General features: G+C 42.9%; 1 protein-coding gene across 1 annotated transcript; it reads right to left on the minus strand.

The window, feature by feature from the left end:
* Positions 1 to 7,979: 7,979 nt before the first annotated feature.
* acaa2 (acetyl-CoA acyltransferase 2) lies at positions 7,980 to 18,251 on the minus strand. The gene is made up of 10 exons (XM_062998252.1): positions 18,174 to 18,251; positions 15,374 to 15,540; positions 13,693 to 13,821; positions 12,552 to 12,668; positions 12,311 to 12,458; positions 12,038 to 12,213; positions 10,436 to 10,565; positions 8,568 to 8,638; positions 8,311 to 8,465; positions 7,980 to 8,138 (listed from the first exon to the last, which is right to left on the minus strand). Exons 1-10 carry the CDS (start codon positions 18,187 to 18,189, stop codon positions 8,054 to 8,056), a joined length of 1,194 nt encoding a protein of 397 aa, XP_062854322.1. The 5' UTR covers positions 18,190 to 18,251; the 3' UTR covers positions 7,980 to 8,053.
* Positions 18,252 to 18,488: the final 237 nt, after the last annotated feature.

An 18,488-nucleotide genomic window follows, 5' to 3' on the forward strand; every position in this document is an offset into this window, starting at 1 on the left:
AACACGTGGACTCAACTTCTTTGGTCGACCCTGGCGAAGCCTGTTCCGAGTGGAACCTGTCCTGGAAAACCGCTGTATGACCTTGGCCACCATGCTGTAGCTCAGTTTCAGGGTGTTAGCAATCTTCTTATAGCCCAGGCCATCTTTGTGGAGAGCAACAATTCTATTTCTCACATCCTCAGAGAGTTCTTTGCCATGAGGTGCCATGTTGAATATCCAGTGGCCAGTATGAGAGAATTGTACCCAAAACACCAAATTTAACAGCCCTGCTCCCCATTTACACCTGGGACCTTGACACATGACACCAGGGAGGGACAACGACACATTTGGGCACAATTTGGACATGTTCACTGTGGGGTGTACTCACTTATGTTGCCAGCTATTTAGTCATTAATGGCTGTGTGTTGAGTTATTTTCAGAAGACAGTAAATCTACACTGCTATACAAGCTGTACACTGACTACTCTAAGTTATATCCAAGTTTCATGTCTATAGTGTTGTCCCATGAAAAGATATAATGAAATATTTGCAGAAATGTGAGGGGTGTACTCACTTTTGTGATACACTGTATATATGCAGTGTGTAATATAATAGAACAATAATAAAAGTGTCTTGGGCATTAAATATCCATAGATGTGCAATGACGTAAACAGTGACAGATGCTTCATGAGTCTGTCCTGATATTCCTGGTGTTGACTCAGTGTGCAATGATGTCCCGACACAGTGGAGATGAGTTATACAGTGAGATCGCTGTAGAACAGGACATGATCAAAAACAACTAGATCTTGATTGTGGATCTACTAGAGCATCCATGCAGTAATCCAACCTTGGACTTAAACACATTTCTAAGCACAATTTATTAACTAAAACTATATTTATTAAACGGGCACTATTACAGAAATAAAAGAAACTCGGGTAACATCACTGTGTGCATTTTTATGTGCAAAACGTTTTATTGTCCAACTGCAACAATTATTGTTCTCAGTTACCAAATGATTAAAATGTGTAATTTATAGGAAATGTTATGAAGCTGAGCCCAAATCCTGGGAAGACCCAAATCTGCAGCTTCCACTTCAAAAACAGGGAAGCAAAACAGGAGCTTAACATAACCTGGGGCCGGCATGAGGCTAAAAAACAAGCAGTACTCAGTATACCTGAGAGTAACCAGACCGTACCCTAAGTTATAGAGAACACAAGAGTCAAGTTCTCCACCAGAAACAGCCTATTACGATCATTAACATGCGCTGAGTGGAAGGCCCACCCAAGCACGCTGCGAACAACAGCATTAGTCCTGTGTTTTTCCACAGCTGAGTACGCATGTCCAGTATGGAGGAGATCCCGCCACGCACACAGAATCCACCCTATCCTCAATGAGACCTGTAGGATAGTGACCGGGTGCAATAAAACGACTCCAGTACCCTGTCTCTATGCTCTCTCAGGCAACGCTCCCCCTTACATCCGGAGATCAATTACCACCCAAACTGAGCAGACAAAGCAAGCCAGTGACACCATGTGCACTCTGTCGCCCACAGACGACTTAGCTCCAGGAGCAGCTTCTTGAACACCATAGACGAACTGGAGTTCAGCCCAGCCAATGCCAGGGTCAGCGAATGCCTTAAACAGCGGAACAGCCTGGGCAGTCAGACACCTTGTGAATGCCTTGCCTCCGGCCATGACCAACCCTGGACTGTCTGGAAAACCCTGAACCGCCTGCGAGTTGGCAAGAGATGCTGCAGGGCGTCCCTGAATAAATGGAACATAATAACATCTGACTCATGCGTGTGCGGTGAACTCCAAACCATGGAACATCTCACGAGATGCAGTTCTGCTCCACAATGCACCGCAGAAGACCTGGCCGAACCAAATGCAGCCGCGCTCGCCTGTGTTAACTACTGGAAGGACGTGATATAGATGATGGCTGGACGCGAGGAAGAAGAAGGAAACGTTTCGTAACACTCCTCTTAGTTGTAATGCATTCAATTACAGTTACGGCATTTAGCAGATAAAATTCTAAATACAAATAAAGCATTTGAGGGTTAAGGGCCTTGCTCAAGAGCCCAACAGTGGCAACTTGGCAGTGGTGGAGAAACTGGCAATGTTCTGATTCATAGTCCAGTAAAATAAAGCAATAAGCCACGAGAGACAGTGCGTTACTGCGATCTTATCACGGGGAAAGACGTTTTAGGCACTCCGCTTCGCGTCGTGCCAAAACGACCTTCCCCGTGATAAAATCATAGCAGTAACGCACGGTCTCGAGTGGCTTATTGCTTTTATAAAACGGCGGTCAACATAAAATATAATAAAATACAACAATGTTCAATTTATAAATGTTTTTATTTACAAAAACACTTACAAAAAGCATTCTTCCACGAAATCAGGTAGTGCGTTAACAGTGTTGCTAGACAACATGAGGGCGAACATAACATTTACTTTATCTTTTCAGTGGCGTATTAATATGGAATGATGTGAGGTGGTCATAGGTGTGCGTTTATCGGGGATTTTACAACGGCTTCGAACGCGGCTCAGCCAATCAGATTTTAGGACCGGAACTATCCGTTTTATAATCACTGAGTCCCTGCATTCAAATATTAAATCTTTATAGACAAATATTTGATAGTGTAAAACCTATTTTAAAAAGTGGTTTGCACTCTTGTTGACATGAGACCATGTCTAACATGGCCTGTAGTTATTGACACTGTTAAGTAGGTGTTTTCCCTGCAGTATGCAGTATGCACAGGTTTGCTCTCACAGCCCAAAACATGCATGTAGGTGGATTGGCTACTAATTGCTCCGAGTGGTTATGAATCAGAATCAGAATCTTTATTATTTGCCAAATAACGATGCAAGAGGGCAGTTGTAGCCTAGAGGTTGAAGTACTGGACTAGTAATCAAACGGTCGCTGGTTCAAGCCCCACCACTGCCAGGTTGCCTCTGTTGGGCCCTTGAGCAAGGCCCTTAACCCTCAATTGCTCAGACTGTGTACTGTAACAATACTGTAGGTCGCTTTGGATAAAAGCATCTGCTAAATGCTGAAAATGTAAAGTGTCAACATTTACAGTAGTGTTAAACAAATAGCAGTGATTTTAAAAAAGTGAATAAAGCTCAAAATCATTATAATAACTTTTATTTCCATAAATGCAAATGCACTGAAAATACTACACTTTCAATTCTAAATCAAAACATTAACAAAATTTAGCCTGTTTGTGTTAATCCTTTACAGAAAGTTAAGAAAAATGTATAAACTGAAAAAAATGTTTGAGGTTTCACTTTACTTTAAATTATTGAACTAATATTTAGTGGCATAACAATTGTTTCCGAGATCTGTGTTGCATGGAGTCGACCAACAGGTATTCCAGTCCAGGATGATTAGACGACATTCCACAGTTCTTCTGCAATTTTGGATTTTGCCTCAAAAGAACGCTTTTCAGATGTCAGCCCACAAGTTCTCTATGGAATAGAGGTCAGGGGATTGTGCTGGCCACTCTATTACCTCAATCTTGTTTGTCTGTAACCAAGATGTTTTGGGTCATTGTCATGTTGAAACACCCATTTTAAGGACATTTCTTCTTTTGCATAGGGCAACATGATCTCCTCAATTATTCTGATATATTTAAACTGATCCATGATACCTCGTACAGTGGTGTTCAAAAAAATAGCAGTCCAACACCATTGACCTGATAAATCACTGTTTTTAGTAGAAGTGATATTTCTACATATCAAAATTTTTACTTGAAAGTGTAGTAGAGTAATGAAAACAAAACAAACCCAACAATTAGGACATGCATGCCACTCATTCTGAGTAATCGAAGCATTGATTGAAAGGGGCTTGTTCAAAATAATAGCAGTGAGGAGTTTAATTGGTGAAATCATTCATTCTGCAGAAGATTTTGGCCCTTATTTAATGTAGGAGGGTGGCAAATGTTGCACAGGTTGGTCATAGCACATTTCCTTTTGAAATACTGGGTAAAATGGGTTGTTCCAGACATTGTTCTGATGAACAGCGTACTTTGATTAAAAAGTTGATTTTAGAGGGAAAAAACATACAGAGAAGTGCAGCAAATGATAGGCTGCTCAGCTAAAATGATCTCAAATGTCTTGAAGTGACAACTAAAATCTGAAAGACGCGGAAGGAAGCGTGGAACAACTGTTCAATTGGATCGAAGAATAGCCAAAATGGCAAAGGTTCAGCCAATGATCACCTCCAGAAAGATCAAGGAACATCTGAAGTTACCAGTGAGTACAGAAGATGATTAAGTGAAGCCAATTTACCAGCAAGAACTCCTTGCAAAGTCCCGTTGTTAAGAAAAAGACGTGTCCTGAATTGGTTAAAATTTGCCAAGGAACACATTAACTGGTCCACATTTGTGGACTGGTGAAAGCGAAATTGTATTTTTTTGGGTCTAGTGGCCGTAGACAGTATGTCAGACGCCCCTTGAGCACTGAATTCAAGCCAGAGTACACTGTGAAGACAGTAAAGCACGGTGGTACAAAATGATGATATGGGGATGTTTTTCATACCGTGGTGTTACGCCAATTTATCACATACGAGGGATCATGGATCAATTTAAATATATCAGAATACTTGAGAAGATCATGTTGCCCTATGTCGAAGAAGAAATGTCCTTAAAATGGGTGTTTCAACATGACAATGACCCAAAACATCTTGGTTACAGACAAACAAGATTGAGGTAATAGAGTGACCAGCCCAATCCCCTGACTTCAATCCCATGGAGAACTTGTGGGCTGACGTCTGAAACGCGTTCTTTTGAGGCAAAACCCAAAATTGCAGAAGAACTGTGGAATGTAGTGTAATCATCCTGGACTGGATACCTGTTCAGAGGTGCCAGAAGTTGGTCGACTCCATGCAACACAGATCTCGGAAACAATTGTAATGCCACTAAATATTCGTTCAGTAATTTAAACTAAAGTGAAACCTCAAACATTTTTAGTTTATAGATACATTTTTTGAGAAAAATGCTGGCACTGCTATTTTTTGAACAGCCTAATATTCATTTTTCTTAATTTTCTGTAAAGGATGAACACAAACTGGCTAAATTTTGTTAATGTTTTGATTTAGAATTGAAAGTGTAGTATTTTCAGTGCATTTGCATTCATGGAAATAAAAGTTATTAGAATGATTTTGTGCTTTATTCACTTTTTTAAAATCACTGCTATTTTTTTGAACACTACTGTATGTGATAAATAGGCATAACACCATGGTATGAAAAACATCCCCATATCATCATTTTGTACCACCGTGCTTTACTGTCTTCACAGTGTACTGTGGCTTGAATTCAGTACTCGAGGGTCGTCTGACATACTGTCTACGGCCACTAGACCCAAAAAGAACAATTTTGCTTTCATCAGTCCACAAAATGTTGAGCCATTTCTCTTTGGACCAGTCGATGTGTTCCTTGGCAAATTTGAACCCATTCAGGACACGTCTTTTTCTTAACAACGGGACTTTGCAAGGAGTCATTTGCCCCCTCCTACCTTAAATAAGGGCCAAAATTGACACCCGTTCTTCTGCAGAATGAATGACTTCACCAGTTGAACTCCTCACAGCTATTATTTTTAACAAGCCCCTTTCAATCAATGCTTCGATTACTCTACTACACTTTCAAGTAGATTTTTTGCTACTTGTACTAAAAACAGTGATTTCTCAGGTTAATGATGCTGGACTGCTATTTTTCTGAACACCACTGTATACATCTAATTAAATAATAGAAGAAGGAACACTACATATATACTCAGAATAAACAATACAACAGCAACATAGACAATACAGCATCAGACAAAGTGTAGGGATGTGGAAACAGTCCTTGTTTAGTATGGTGATGCCCTGGGGAAAGAAGCTGTGGAGGTTGGTCTGAGTCTTATGAGTAATTGCCCCATGGTAAAGGGTGTGATTAAGCCACCAATACCCTCACAATATAAAGCACTTAGGAGGAGTGAATTAATAAATAAGTATCACAGCCCAAAACATGTAGGTATGTGGACTGGTAGGTTTGTACTTTTTTGTTGCTGTTTATTATCTCACAGTCTTACATAGTACAGATACAACAAGAACTTATTCCAAACTAAGCAGAAAGAATGTGTATGTCTGTATATGAGCTTTCAACTCATTAGCAGCAATTAAGTCCAGCATAAAAACATCCCGGTGCCTTGTTTACAGTATATAAAACTGATCGGTTTGCAGCTTTTAACATGGAGGAACGTTTCTGTTTATTAAGTTTTGACCTCAATGCCATCAAACAACTACAAGTCAGGCCTTATCATCAGTACCCAACATCAGTATCAGTACCCAGTCTTATAAATGCTCCTGTGGCTGGATGGAAGGAAGAGGGTTTATCATTAAAGCTTGTGGTTTTATATGCGACACTTGGATGCCAGGTCGTGTCGTCATGAAATACTTAGTCACAGTGATGTTCTGTAAATACAAAAGAATGTAAAATAAAATGAATTCACAAGTTAAAATGTGTTTCAACATTCTTAACTGTTTATTTGTATTATTTTCCTTCGGATGGAGTAATTACACAACAAACACGCCGAAGTGAAGGGAGTGAGTAAAACACGTACAGTACAGAGGATTATTACAAGCAGTAAAGAGAAGCAAAAGTCAGACAGTTGAAGTAGATCAAATAAACGCTTACATTGTTGTAAGTCAGTCAATGTTACAGAACAAGCAGATTTGGGTGCTTCAGGTGTTTATACACATATAAAGGCACAGAAAATGAGTCAATGGGAAAAGTTTACTTGTACCAAACAGTCAGTGTTTAAATTCCTATAAAGCTTTTAATCATTTAAAACCACAATCAGGTCTTAGATTTAAACCAACTGTTAAATATTACATTCTAATATCTACACTGATCAGCCATAATTTTAAAACCACCTCCTTGTTTCTACACACACTGTCCATTTTTATCAGCTCCACTTACCATATAGAAGCACTTTGTAGTTCTACAATTACTGACTGTAGTTCATCTGTTTCTCTACATATTTTGTTAGCCCCTTTTCATGCTGTTTTTCAATGGTCAGGACCACCACAGAGCAGGTATTATTTAGGTGGTGGATCATTCTCAGCACTGCAGTGACACTGACATGGTGGTGGTGTGTTAGTGTGTGTTGTGCTGGTATGAGTGGATCAGACACAGCAGCGCTGCTGGAGTTTTTAAACACCTCACTGTCCCTGCTGGACTGAGAATAGTCCACCAACCAAAAATATCCAGCCAACAGCGCCCCGTGGGCAGCGTCCTGTGACCATTTTACATTTACATTTTCGTCATTTAGGAAACGCTTTTATCCAAAGCGTCTTACAGTACTGTGGCAGTATATTGTCTAAGCAACTGAGGGTTAAGGGCCTTGCTCAGGGGCCCAACAGTGGCAACCTGGCAGTGGTGGGGTTTGAACCAGCGACCTTTTGATTACTAGTCCAGTACCTTAACCACTAGGCTACACTAGGCTGACCACTGATGAAGGTCTAGAAGATGACTGAATCAAACAGCAGCAATAGATGAGCGATCGTCTCTGACTTTACATCTACGAGGTGGACCAACTAGGTAGGAGTGTCTAATAGAGTGGACAGTCAGTGGGCATGGTATGTAAAAACTCCACTCATACCAGCACAACACACACTAACACACCACCACCATGTCAGTGTCACTGCAGTGCTGAGAATCATCCACCACCTAAATAATACCTGCTCTGTGGGGGTCCTGACCATTGAAGAACAGGGTGAAAGGGGGCTAACAAAGCATGTAGAGAAACAGATGGACTACAGTCAGTAATTGTAGAACTACAAAGTGCTTCTATATGGTAAGTGGAGCTGATAAAATGGACAGTGAGAGTAGAAACAAGGAGGTGGTTTTAATGTTATGGCTGATCAGTGTGAATGTGCTATAATGGCCTCATCAGTCCTGGATGTGATGGTAAAACTGACAAATGAATGAATTTATTTTAGTTTTGTTGCTGATTTAGTAATAAAACTGTTTATAAACTGGAGAGTTTAAGGAGTGTTCCTGGGTTATATCAAATTGTCGATCTGCTTTTACTGCTCATTGTGTGTTTTCCAGAATCACAGCAATGCCCTGGCCACCACCGATACAGGCTGAGCCCACTGCGTATTTGCCACCTCGCCTCCTTTAAAGAGAGAAAGCACAAGCACAATAATCAGCACAGTCGACAAAAACATATAAATGCAGATTCATTATTAGGGTTACAGAAACAGTGGCCACATTTCATGTCGATCACGTTGACCTGTGTGAATGAGGCGTGATCTACCAGCGTTCCGCCCCCCCCGGTGTAGACGTACCTGAGCTCATGCACCAAATGTGCAGTGATTCTGGTTCCAGAAGCTCCCAGTGGGTGGCCTATAGCGATGGCTCCACCGTTAACGTTACTCTTCTCTGGGTCGAGTCCCAAAGCCTTAGCGACGGCCAAATACTGAGAAGCGAACGCCTCATTCACCTGGAAACAGGTAATAAAACACAACATGAATACCAATCTAACGCACCTGCTTATGATGAGTGCACAATAACACTGTGTTTACTGGTACAGCGGTGCACGTACCTCGACTAAATCCATGTCCTTCAGAGAGAGCCCCGCTTTCTTTAAAGCTCCTGTTATGGCAGGGACAGGACCTGGAGGGTAAAATATAGAAAGGAAAAAGTTGTCGTCATGTTTTACACTTTGGTTACATTCATGACAGGAACGGTAGTAACTCATTACACAAGATTTATCAGTTCAAGTTTAATGTCAAACACAGTCCTGGACAATTTAGTGTCTCCAGATCACCTCACTTGCACGTCTTTAGACTGTGAGAGGAAACTGGAGCTCCCAGAGGAAACCCACAAAGACACAGGGAGAACATGCAAACTCCACACAGAAATCTGGGAATCGAAGCCAGGACCTTCTTGCTGTGAGGTGACATTGCCACCCACCAAGCCACTGTGCCACTTAAAAGTTGTAAGTAAGCCAAAAACACACAGTTTACCACAAATTATTCTTCAAGTTTAGTCAAAGGCAATTCCAGCCCACTGTTCGGTGTTCTTCTATCACATTTGAGCTACCAGTCTGGAATGAAAAAGTGTTTAGGCCTGTGCAAAAATCACAGAATCAACAGACATGGCAAGGGAGGAGTGGAAAGGGGGGAACTGCCATCTTCAATACAGTGGCACCTTGTAACTCAAACTCCCCTAAACTTAAAACCCTTAAACTCGATGTGTTCAGCCTTAAAAAAAAAAGTATTTAATTCCAAATTAACAATGAACAGTCGGCTTGTTCAGCGCTCGGCTTGAGTGGTGCGATAAGACGTCATCAAAGTGTGAATACGAGACGAATCTGTAGAGTTTAAAACACTTATCGTTAAAAAATAATAAAGTTTAAGGTGGATTAATGTACTAAAAGAATGAGACAGAAACACTAAACTTCCCTTAATTATTACATAAGTTCCACTAATGGAATTCCTCACTGGCTTTTTTAGTACAATAAGTCAATATAAAAACACTGAAATTACATTTACATTGTCAGCATTTATCAGACGCTTTTATCCAAAGCGACTTACATTATACAGCCTAAGCAATTGAGGGTTAAGGGCCTTGCTCAAGGGCCCAACAGTGGCAACCTGGCAGTAGTGGGGTTTGAACCAGCCACCTTCTGCTTACTAGTCCAGTACCTTAACCACTAGGCTACATCTACAACAGTTAAAAATCAATAAAAATACAATAGAAGCTACACTTTACCTTTACTTCTTTATTGTTTCCTTACGCTTCTTAATCATAGAAATGCTTGATCTTGAAATACTGTATTCCATTCAGTACCAGCGCATTCACAAGAGTTGCACAAATGGTGAAAAAGCAGAAAAGCGCAAAAGCTACTTTGTTACTTCTGATGTGAATGCGCCGGTGCTGAACGGAATCCGGTATTCCAAGATCAAGCATCTCCATTAAGAAGTGTAAAGAAACAATAAAGAAGTAAAGCTAAAGTGCAGCTTTTATTGTATTTTTATTTATTTGTAACTGTTTGTAATTGTATTTCAGTGTGTTTATATGATATTTGTGTTATTTTCAGTGTAAAACTGTCAAAAACAACCTCATTATTTTACATTAGACTAAAATATCTGCAGTTCCACGGGACCATGGACGCATTAACAGGTTTCTCAAACATCCTTATGGGGAAAAATACCTTGAAATTCAACGTCTTTAAAACTCGACGCCACTCCCAGAACCACGTGACGTCGTACCGCTGTATATTCAAGATCCACAGATGCCCAACACTTTCTTTAATTGTGGTGCTTCAAGAACTAGTGTTGACAATCAGCCATGATATTTTACTAAGAGAGAAGAGCTAATTCTCTTGGAACACTAGTAGTAGTGGCGCTCAGACCTTCACTTTGTGCCACTGTGTGTTGTGAATAAACAGGTCGACATGTTACTCACCGATGCCCATGATGCTTGGATCACAGCCTGAGATGTGATAGGCCACAATTCTTGCCAAAGGAGTGAGCTTGTGCTCCTTCACGGCATCCTCACTGGCAATCACCACAGCTGCAGCACCGTCTGAGACGCCCTGATGGCAACAAATACAAATACAAATACAAGTTTCTATATTTTAACCACAGATTTTAAGTCTTGAAAGTTAGTAGTGACACGAAAGGTGTTTACTGACAAAATGGTGAACACATCCTTGCTCATGAATAACTAAGGCATCCATCAATGTTCCTTTATATCTAATCATGATAGCATTCCCTGGATAGTTCCAAAATACTTGTCTGTAATTCCACCAACTTTCCAGTCCTAAAATACCCTGTCCCAATATTTTTTGGAATGTGTTGGAGGCACTAAAGGTTGAAGGTATTTGTTTTTTTTAAAAGAAGTGTTTTGGGCCGCTCAGGTGGCGCAGCGGTAAAAATACGCTAGCACACCAGAGCTGGGTTTTCGAATGCATCTTATTGAATCTCAGCTCTGCCTTGCGACTGGGCTGGGTGGCTGCATGAACCACGACTGGCTGTTGGTCATTGGGTTAGGGACAAGTCGGATCATGGGTCCTCATAACTGGTGCAATTACGACCCCTGCTGGCTGATTGATGGCGGCTGCACAGGGCTGAGGAATAATGCTGATCAGGGTGTGGCTCTCCGTGCACAGTGCTAATCAGTACTCGACTCGTGCGGGTGAAGAATGCAGTCTGTACTGACTGTGCGTGTCGGAGGGGGTGTGTGTCAGTTGAGAAGTCTCCTCAGTCAGCGGTGAAGGGTCGAATCAGTATAGAGGACGCATTCAGGTTAATTGGACACGACTAGATTAGGGGAGAAAATTGTGGGAAAAAAAAGTTGGAAAAATAGAACAAAAAGGGTTTTTACAATTCTTTAATAAATTCTCTAATTAATTACTGATTTACAAGTAGGGCCCTACTAAATTCCCTGGAAAATGTGCTTAATTTCATGGACCTTGTGTTTTAAAAATCACAGATTTTACAGAAAAGAGCCACATTTCACGACAGTGATTAAATTACACTCATAAATTAATGGTTGAATAAATAAAAGCTACAATACACAGCACAGCTACCTTAACAATTAAATTTTAATCTAGGACATCCAGCGACGGTCTAAAAGACAAAAATTCTCACGTCCACAGATTTGGTTAATTAGTTAGTTACCCGAGTTACCCGAGTCATGTTTTAGCTGCTTTACACTTCCACACCTTGGACATTTTGACTAAGCGATTGTTAACTGAATTGCCATAGGATTGCTATGACGCCTAATAGTGCTGATTAACCAGTAAACTTGAGGCACTTGAACGCTGCACGAATAAAAATGTTAAATCGCTAAATACTAAACTTAAAGTTTCAATTTCACATTACACGGCCATGAATTAGGTAGGGACTTATTTATAAGCCATAAATACAGATGCACCAGACCCACTGTTCCAAAGTTCACTTTGTATAAACTTAAACAACACTGATATTAACTTGTTTTTGTTTTGAGCAGGAAATTTGTCAGATATTAAAACGTCTTTTTTTATTTTCAGGTCTCTGTACCTACCGAAGCATTGGCAGCAGTGACTGTGCCCGCTTTCTTGAACACAGATGGCAACTTTGCCATCTGCTCCAGTGTAGTCTGTGGGCGAGGGTGCTCGTCGTGGGTCATCGGCACTTTTCCTTTCTTGGACTTTATGTCAACAGGTGAAATTTCAGCGTTGTAGTAGCCGGCCTCGTAAGCTGGGGTTCAAATGAAGTTGGTTTACAAAATTATATAAAAACGATAATTTAAGAATTATTTTGAGCTGGATAGACTTTGTTTAAGCTGTTTACTGACCAGCCTTCCACCTCTGCTGTGTCTGATGGGCGTACTTATCACATTCCTCTCGTGTAATATCGTACTTCTCAGCCAGGTTTTCAGCTGTGATTCCCATCGGCAATTTGATGTGCAGGTCCGAGAGTCCGGCCCACAGAGTGTCCTCAAGCTGATACACCAACAAAAGTTACAGTAAATAAACCTTTTATTAAAACAAGACACCAACCACTTAATCAACTCAGTGAGGTGCCTGTAACAATACCTTCAAGTCAACCCCGAACTTTGTACCGAAACGGATGTTGCGCACGGCGTAAGGGGCCTGGCTCATGCTCTCCGACCCCCCACAGAGTACGATCTCTGATTCTTTAAGGCAGATCTCCTACAAAACATACACACTGTCAATAGATAGATAGATAGATGATTGATAGATAGACAGACAGACAGACAGACAGATAGACAGACAGACAGAATGTACAATACATATACACTGATCAACCATAACATTAAAACCACCTCCTTGTTTCTACACTCACTGTCCATTTTATCAGTTCCACTTAGTAGTAGTTCTACAATTACTGACTGTAGTCCATCTGTTTCTTTGCATGCTTCGTTAGCCCCCTTCCACCCTGTTCTTCAATGCTCACGACCCCCACAGGACCACCACAGAGCAGGTATTATTTAGGTGGTGGATCATTCTCAGCACTGCAGTGACACTGACATGGTGGTGGTGTGTTAGTGTGTGTTGTGCTGGTATGAGTGGATCAGACACAGCAGTGCTGCTGGAGTTTTTAAATACCGTGTCCACTCACTGTCCACTCTATTAGACACTCTTACCTAGTCGGTCCACCTTGTAGATGTAAAGTCAGAGACGATCGCTCATCTATTGCTGCTGTTTGAGTCGGTCATCTTCTAGACTTTCATCAGTGGTCACAGGATGCTGCCCACAAGGTGCTGTTGACTGGATGTTTTTGGTTGGTGGACTATTCTCAGTCCAGCAGTGACAGTGAGGTGTTTAAAAACTCCAGCAGCACTGCTGTGTCTGATCCACTCATACCAGCACAACACACACTAACACACCACCACCATGTCAGTGTCACTGCAGTGCTGAGAATCATCCACCACCTAAATAATACCTGCTCTGTGGTGGTCCTGTGGGGGTCCTGACCATTGAAGAACAGCATGAAAGCAGGCTAACAAAGCATGTAGAGAAACAGATGGACTACAGTCAGTAATTGTAGAACTACAAAGTGCTTCTATATGGTAAGTGGAGCTGATAAAATGGACAGTGAGAGTAGAAACAAGGAGGTGGTTTTAATGTTATGGTTGATCAGTGTATATATATATATATTCGTCATTTTAATAGTTTGAATGAATCCAGTGATCGTTTTTTTAGGTGTTCTTACATGAGCTCCACTGATGATGGACTGGAAACCTGATCCACAGAGACGATTTACGGTCAGAGCAGGAACTGGTACTGGGATTCCGACCCGTAGACCCACATGACGTGCAATATAGGCAGCATCTGCAGAGCTCTACAGAACATGAGACATACACAGTTTTACCTTCATATTTATTTTAGATATAACCATTAAAAAATTAAAAGATCATGTCAAAATGACAGCAAATACAAATCCCAGTCAAAAACATTTGGGACAGAGCTTGTCAGAGCCATAAGCATGTCAGTTATGGGTTGATAACTAATGACCGCTGATTTCAATCCCTAGTCTTAAAAGTTGCAGTGACACGAAAGGTGTTTACTGGTAAGTTTTGACAGTTTGTCAAATTGGTGAACGGGTCCTTGCTCAGCCATCTATTAATGTTCTTTTATATCCATCCATGCATGAAAGCATTCCCTGGATAGTTCTAAAATATTAGTTTGTAATTCCACAAACTTTTCAGTCCTAGAACGCCCCTGTCCAAACAATTTTGGAACGTGTTAAAGGCACCAAATAAGTAATTACCATATATTTATAAAAATCAGTAAGGCAAGTTTATTTGTATAGCACCTTTCATACACAGTGGCAATTCAAAGTGCTTTACATAAGGAAAAAATTAATTAAAAGCATTAAAACATTCCTGAGATCTAGAACCTCAGAACGGCTTCTTGCAAACATTTAGTTACAATTAAGAGATCATGAAATTCAAACGAGAGATAAAAAATTAAGAACATGAAAAATTAAAAGAAAATATTGTAAAATATACCCTACAATTTAGAATGTACACTACTCTATAAAAATAATTATTAAGAGCATGAAAAACTAAAAGAAATATGGTAAAATGAGGGTAATAGCAAAAATTTTGAGCTCAATCATAGGCACAGAAAAAAGAAAAGTTTTTAACCTGGATTTAAACATTTCTACATTTGAGGAACATCTAATATCTAAAATGTTAACAAAACATTTTAATTAAATACAAGTGAAAGGAGGTTCATAAAGATAAGATAAGATAAGATAAGATAAGATAAGATAAGATAAGATAAGATAAGATAAGATAAGATAAGATAAGATAAGATAAGATAAGATAAGATAAGATAAGATAAGATAAGATAAGATAAGATAAGATAAGATAAGATAAGATAAGATAAGATAAGATAAGATAAGATCAGATCAGATAGCCTTTTATTATCCCACGGGGGAAATTTGCAGTGTTACAGCAGCTTTCAAGAATATTGTTTACACGTATGTACACATATATTAAAAAGTAAAAAAGTAAGAATATGTAAACAATTACAATATATATATTGTATATATAGTATATAAGATGTTAAAAAAAGTTAAATACTCTAGTAAATAAAGTAAATAAAACTGCTGCAACTGGCTGCCATTAGAGCGGCGCCGGACAGTATGTACATTTTACATACTGCCACAATGTTTGTGGATGAAGGGTTGTATTTGAAATACAGAAAAACCTTGATTTAACGGACCTCCATTTAACAGATTTCTGATTTAATTGACAAAATCTGGAAAACCGATGTAGTACAGTACCAGTAAAACCATTAGCATCTATAATGTGTCTTGTCTTTTCAACAGAAATAATAAACAAAAACCACACACAAAAAATTAAAAAAACTCCTGCGGTACTCACCTGCATGACATTACCAACGATGACACTGTTAACTAACTCTGGAGCAACGTTGCCAGCAGCCAGGGCAGCTCGAGCAGCATGTTCGGCCAGGTCTGTGGCAGTGTGGTCTTTAAGAACGCCACCGTATGTGCCAAATGGAGTCCTTTTAGCAGAAACAATGAAGACACCTAGAACCGAGTGGGTCATCAGAGTGATTCCGTTTAGAAGCAGGTTTAAATCTTAGTATAGCTGTGGGTCTAAAATGCAGAGCTACAGCTGCCATCAAAATTATTCAACCCCCTATTGCAAACCTTTAGTGGGATTTGAAAAAGGGAGTGATGTAGAATTTACATTCTATATTCTATAATATAGTATAAACATTCTGTAACCCTACATCTATCTATTTTTATACATGTATGTCTGGTTGTCTATCTATCTATTTATCTGTCTGTCTGGTTATCTATCTATATATCTGTTTGTCTGTCTATCTATCTATCTATTGTTATGCCTGTCTGTCTGGTTATCTATCTATCTATCTATCTATCTATCTATCTATCTATCTGGTTGTCTATCTATCTATCTATCTATCTATCTATCTATCTATCTGGTTGTCTATCTATCTATCTATCTATCTATCTATCGTTATGTCTGTCTGGCTATCTATCTATCTATCTGGTTGTCTATCTATCTATCTATCTATCTGGCTATCTATCTATCTATCTATCTATATGCCTGCCTGCCTGTCTGCCTGCCTGCCTGCCTGCCTGCCTGCCTGCCTGCCTGCCTGCCTGCCTGCCTGCCTGCCTGCCTGCCTGCCTGCCTGCCTGCCTGCCTGCCTGCCTGCCTGCCTGCCTGCCTGCCTGCCTGCCTGCCTGCCTGCCTGCCTGCCTGCCTGCCTGCCTGCCTGCCTGCCTGCCTGCCTGCCTGCCTGCCTGCCTGCCTGCCTGCCTGCCTGCCTGCCTGCCTGCCTGCCTGCCTGCCTGCCTGCCTGCCTGCCTGCCTGCCTGCCTGCCTGCCTGCCTGCCTGCCTGCCTGCCTGCCTGCCTGCCTGCCTGCCTGCCTGCCTGCCTGCCTGCCTGCCTGCCTGCCTGCCTGCCTGCCTGCCTGCCTGCCTGCCTGCCTGCCTGCCTGCCTGCCTGCCTGCCTGCCTGCCTGCCTGCCTGCCTGCCTGCCTGCCTGCCTGCCTGCCTGCCTGCCTGCCTGCCTGCCTGCCTGCCTGCCTGCCTGCCTGCCTGCCTGCCTGCCTGCCTGCCTGCCTGCCTGCCTGCCTGCCTGCCTGCCTGCCTGCCTGCCTGCCTGCCTGCCTGCCTGCCTGCCTGCCTGCCTGCCTGCCTGCCTGCCTGCCTGCCTGCCTGCCTGCCTGCCTGCCTGCCTGCCTGCCTGCCTGCCTGCCTGCCTGCCTGCCTGCCTGCCTGCCTGCCTGCCTGCCTGCCTGCCTGCCTGCCTGCCTGCCTGCCTGCCTGCCTGCCTGCCTGCCTGCCTGCCTGCCTGCCTGCCTGCCTGCCTGCCTGCCTGCCTGCCTGCCTGCCTGCCTGCCTGCCTGCCTGCCTGCCTGCCTGCCTGCCTGCCTGCCTGCCTGCCTGCCTGCCTGCCTGCCTGCCTGCCTGCCTGCCTGCCTGCCTGCCTGCCTGCCTGCCTGCCTGCCTGCCTGCCTGCCTGCCTGCCTGCCTGCCTGCCTGCCTGCCTGCCTGCCTGCCTGCCTGCCTGCCTGCCTGCCTGCCTGCCTGCCTGCCTGCCTGCCTGCCTGCCTGCCTGCCTGCCTGCCTGCCTGCCTGCCTGCCTGCCTGCCTGCCTGCCTGCCTGCCTGCCTGCCTGCCTGCCTGCCTGCCTGCCTGCCTGCCTGCCTGCCTGCCTGCCTGCCTGCCTGCCTGCCTGCCTGCCTGCCTGCCTGCCTGCCTGCCTGCCTGCCTGCCTGCCTGCCTGCCTGCCTGCCTGCCTGCCTGCCTGCCTGCCTGCCTGCCTGCCTGCCTGCCTGCCTGCCTGCCTGCCTGCCTGCCTGCCTGCCTGCCTGCCTGCCTGCCTGCCTGCCTGCCTGCCTGCCTGCCTGCCTGCCTGCCTGCCTGCCTGCCTGCCTGCCTGCCTGCCTGCCTGCCTGCCTGCCTGCCTGCCTGCCTGCCTGCCTGCCTGCCTGCCTGCCTGCCTGCCTGCCTGCCTGCCTGCCTGCCTGCCTGCCTGCCTGCCTGCCTGCCTGCCTGCCTGCCTGCCTGCCTGCCTGCCTGCCTGCCTGCCTGCCTGCCTGCCTGCCTGCCTGCCTGCCTGCCTGCCTGCCTGCCTGCCTGCCTGCCTGCCTGCCTGCCTGCCTGCCTGCCTGCCTGCCTGCCTGCCTGCCTGCCTGCCTGCCTGCCTGCCTGCCTGCCTGCCTGCCTGCCTGCCTGCCTGCCTGCCTGCCTGCCTGCCTGCCTGCCTGCCTGCCTGCCTGCCTGCCTGCCTGCCTGCCTGCCTGCCTGCCTGCCTGCCTGCCTCCTGCATCTACCTGTCTAGTTGTCTATCTATCTGCCTGTCTGTATGTCTATCTATCTAGACAACTACAATATAGATACAGTCACCTTTGTTCTGTATTATGTTTTGTACACCTTTCTGCTGCGTATAAGATACAACATGTATAAAACAATGAAAACTAAAACTATTACTTACATCCATGTAACAAATTATTCCATAAAGTTATTTAATAGTAAAGCTAGTTAATGTCTCTGGAGCCCAGGAACTGAGCCACACATGACTGGTAGTTAACAGTAAAAGTACTAGAGCACCAAGCAAACTGGTAAAAGTAACCCATACATAAAACTTAATGCGTGCAGAGGAATATAAAACTTAAGTTTACCTCTTAAGAGCGACATACTGAAGGTTTTGATTAATCAGACGAAGGTCACCAGTTGTTACAGTTTACAGAAACCTGCTTCACCAAACCTGCGGTACCTTTAACCTAGCCTTTAACCTAGAAAACACTCAATTCAGAACGTCACATTCGCTACATTTCATTTAAAAAATAGTTTTACAACACACGCACTGATATACATGATTACTGTTATAAATAAATTATAATTAATTAATTGATATAGTTTACTGTGCTAATAATAATAATAACAATAATAAGTTAATACATGGGATAAAAACGAAAGTGCGTTTGAAAGAGCAT

Source organism: Trichomycterus rosablanca, chromosome 7, assembly GCF_030014385.1.
Source record: "Trichomycterus rosablanca isolate fTriRos1 chromosome 7, fTriRos1.hap1, whole genome shotgun sequence".
NCBI classification, from domain to species: Eukaryota; Metazoa; Chordata; class Actinopteri; order Siluriformes; family Trichomycteridae; genus Trichomycterus; species Trichomycterus rosablanca.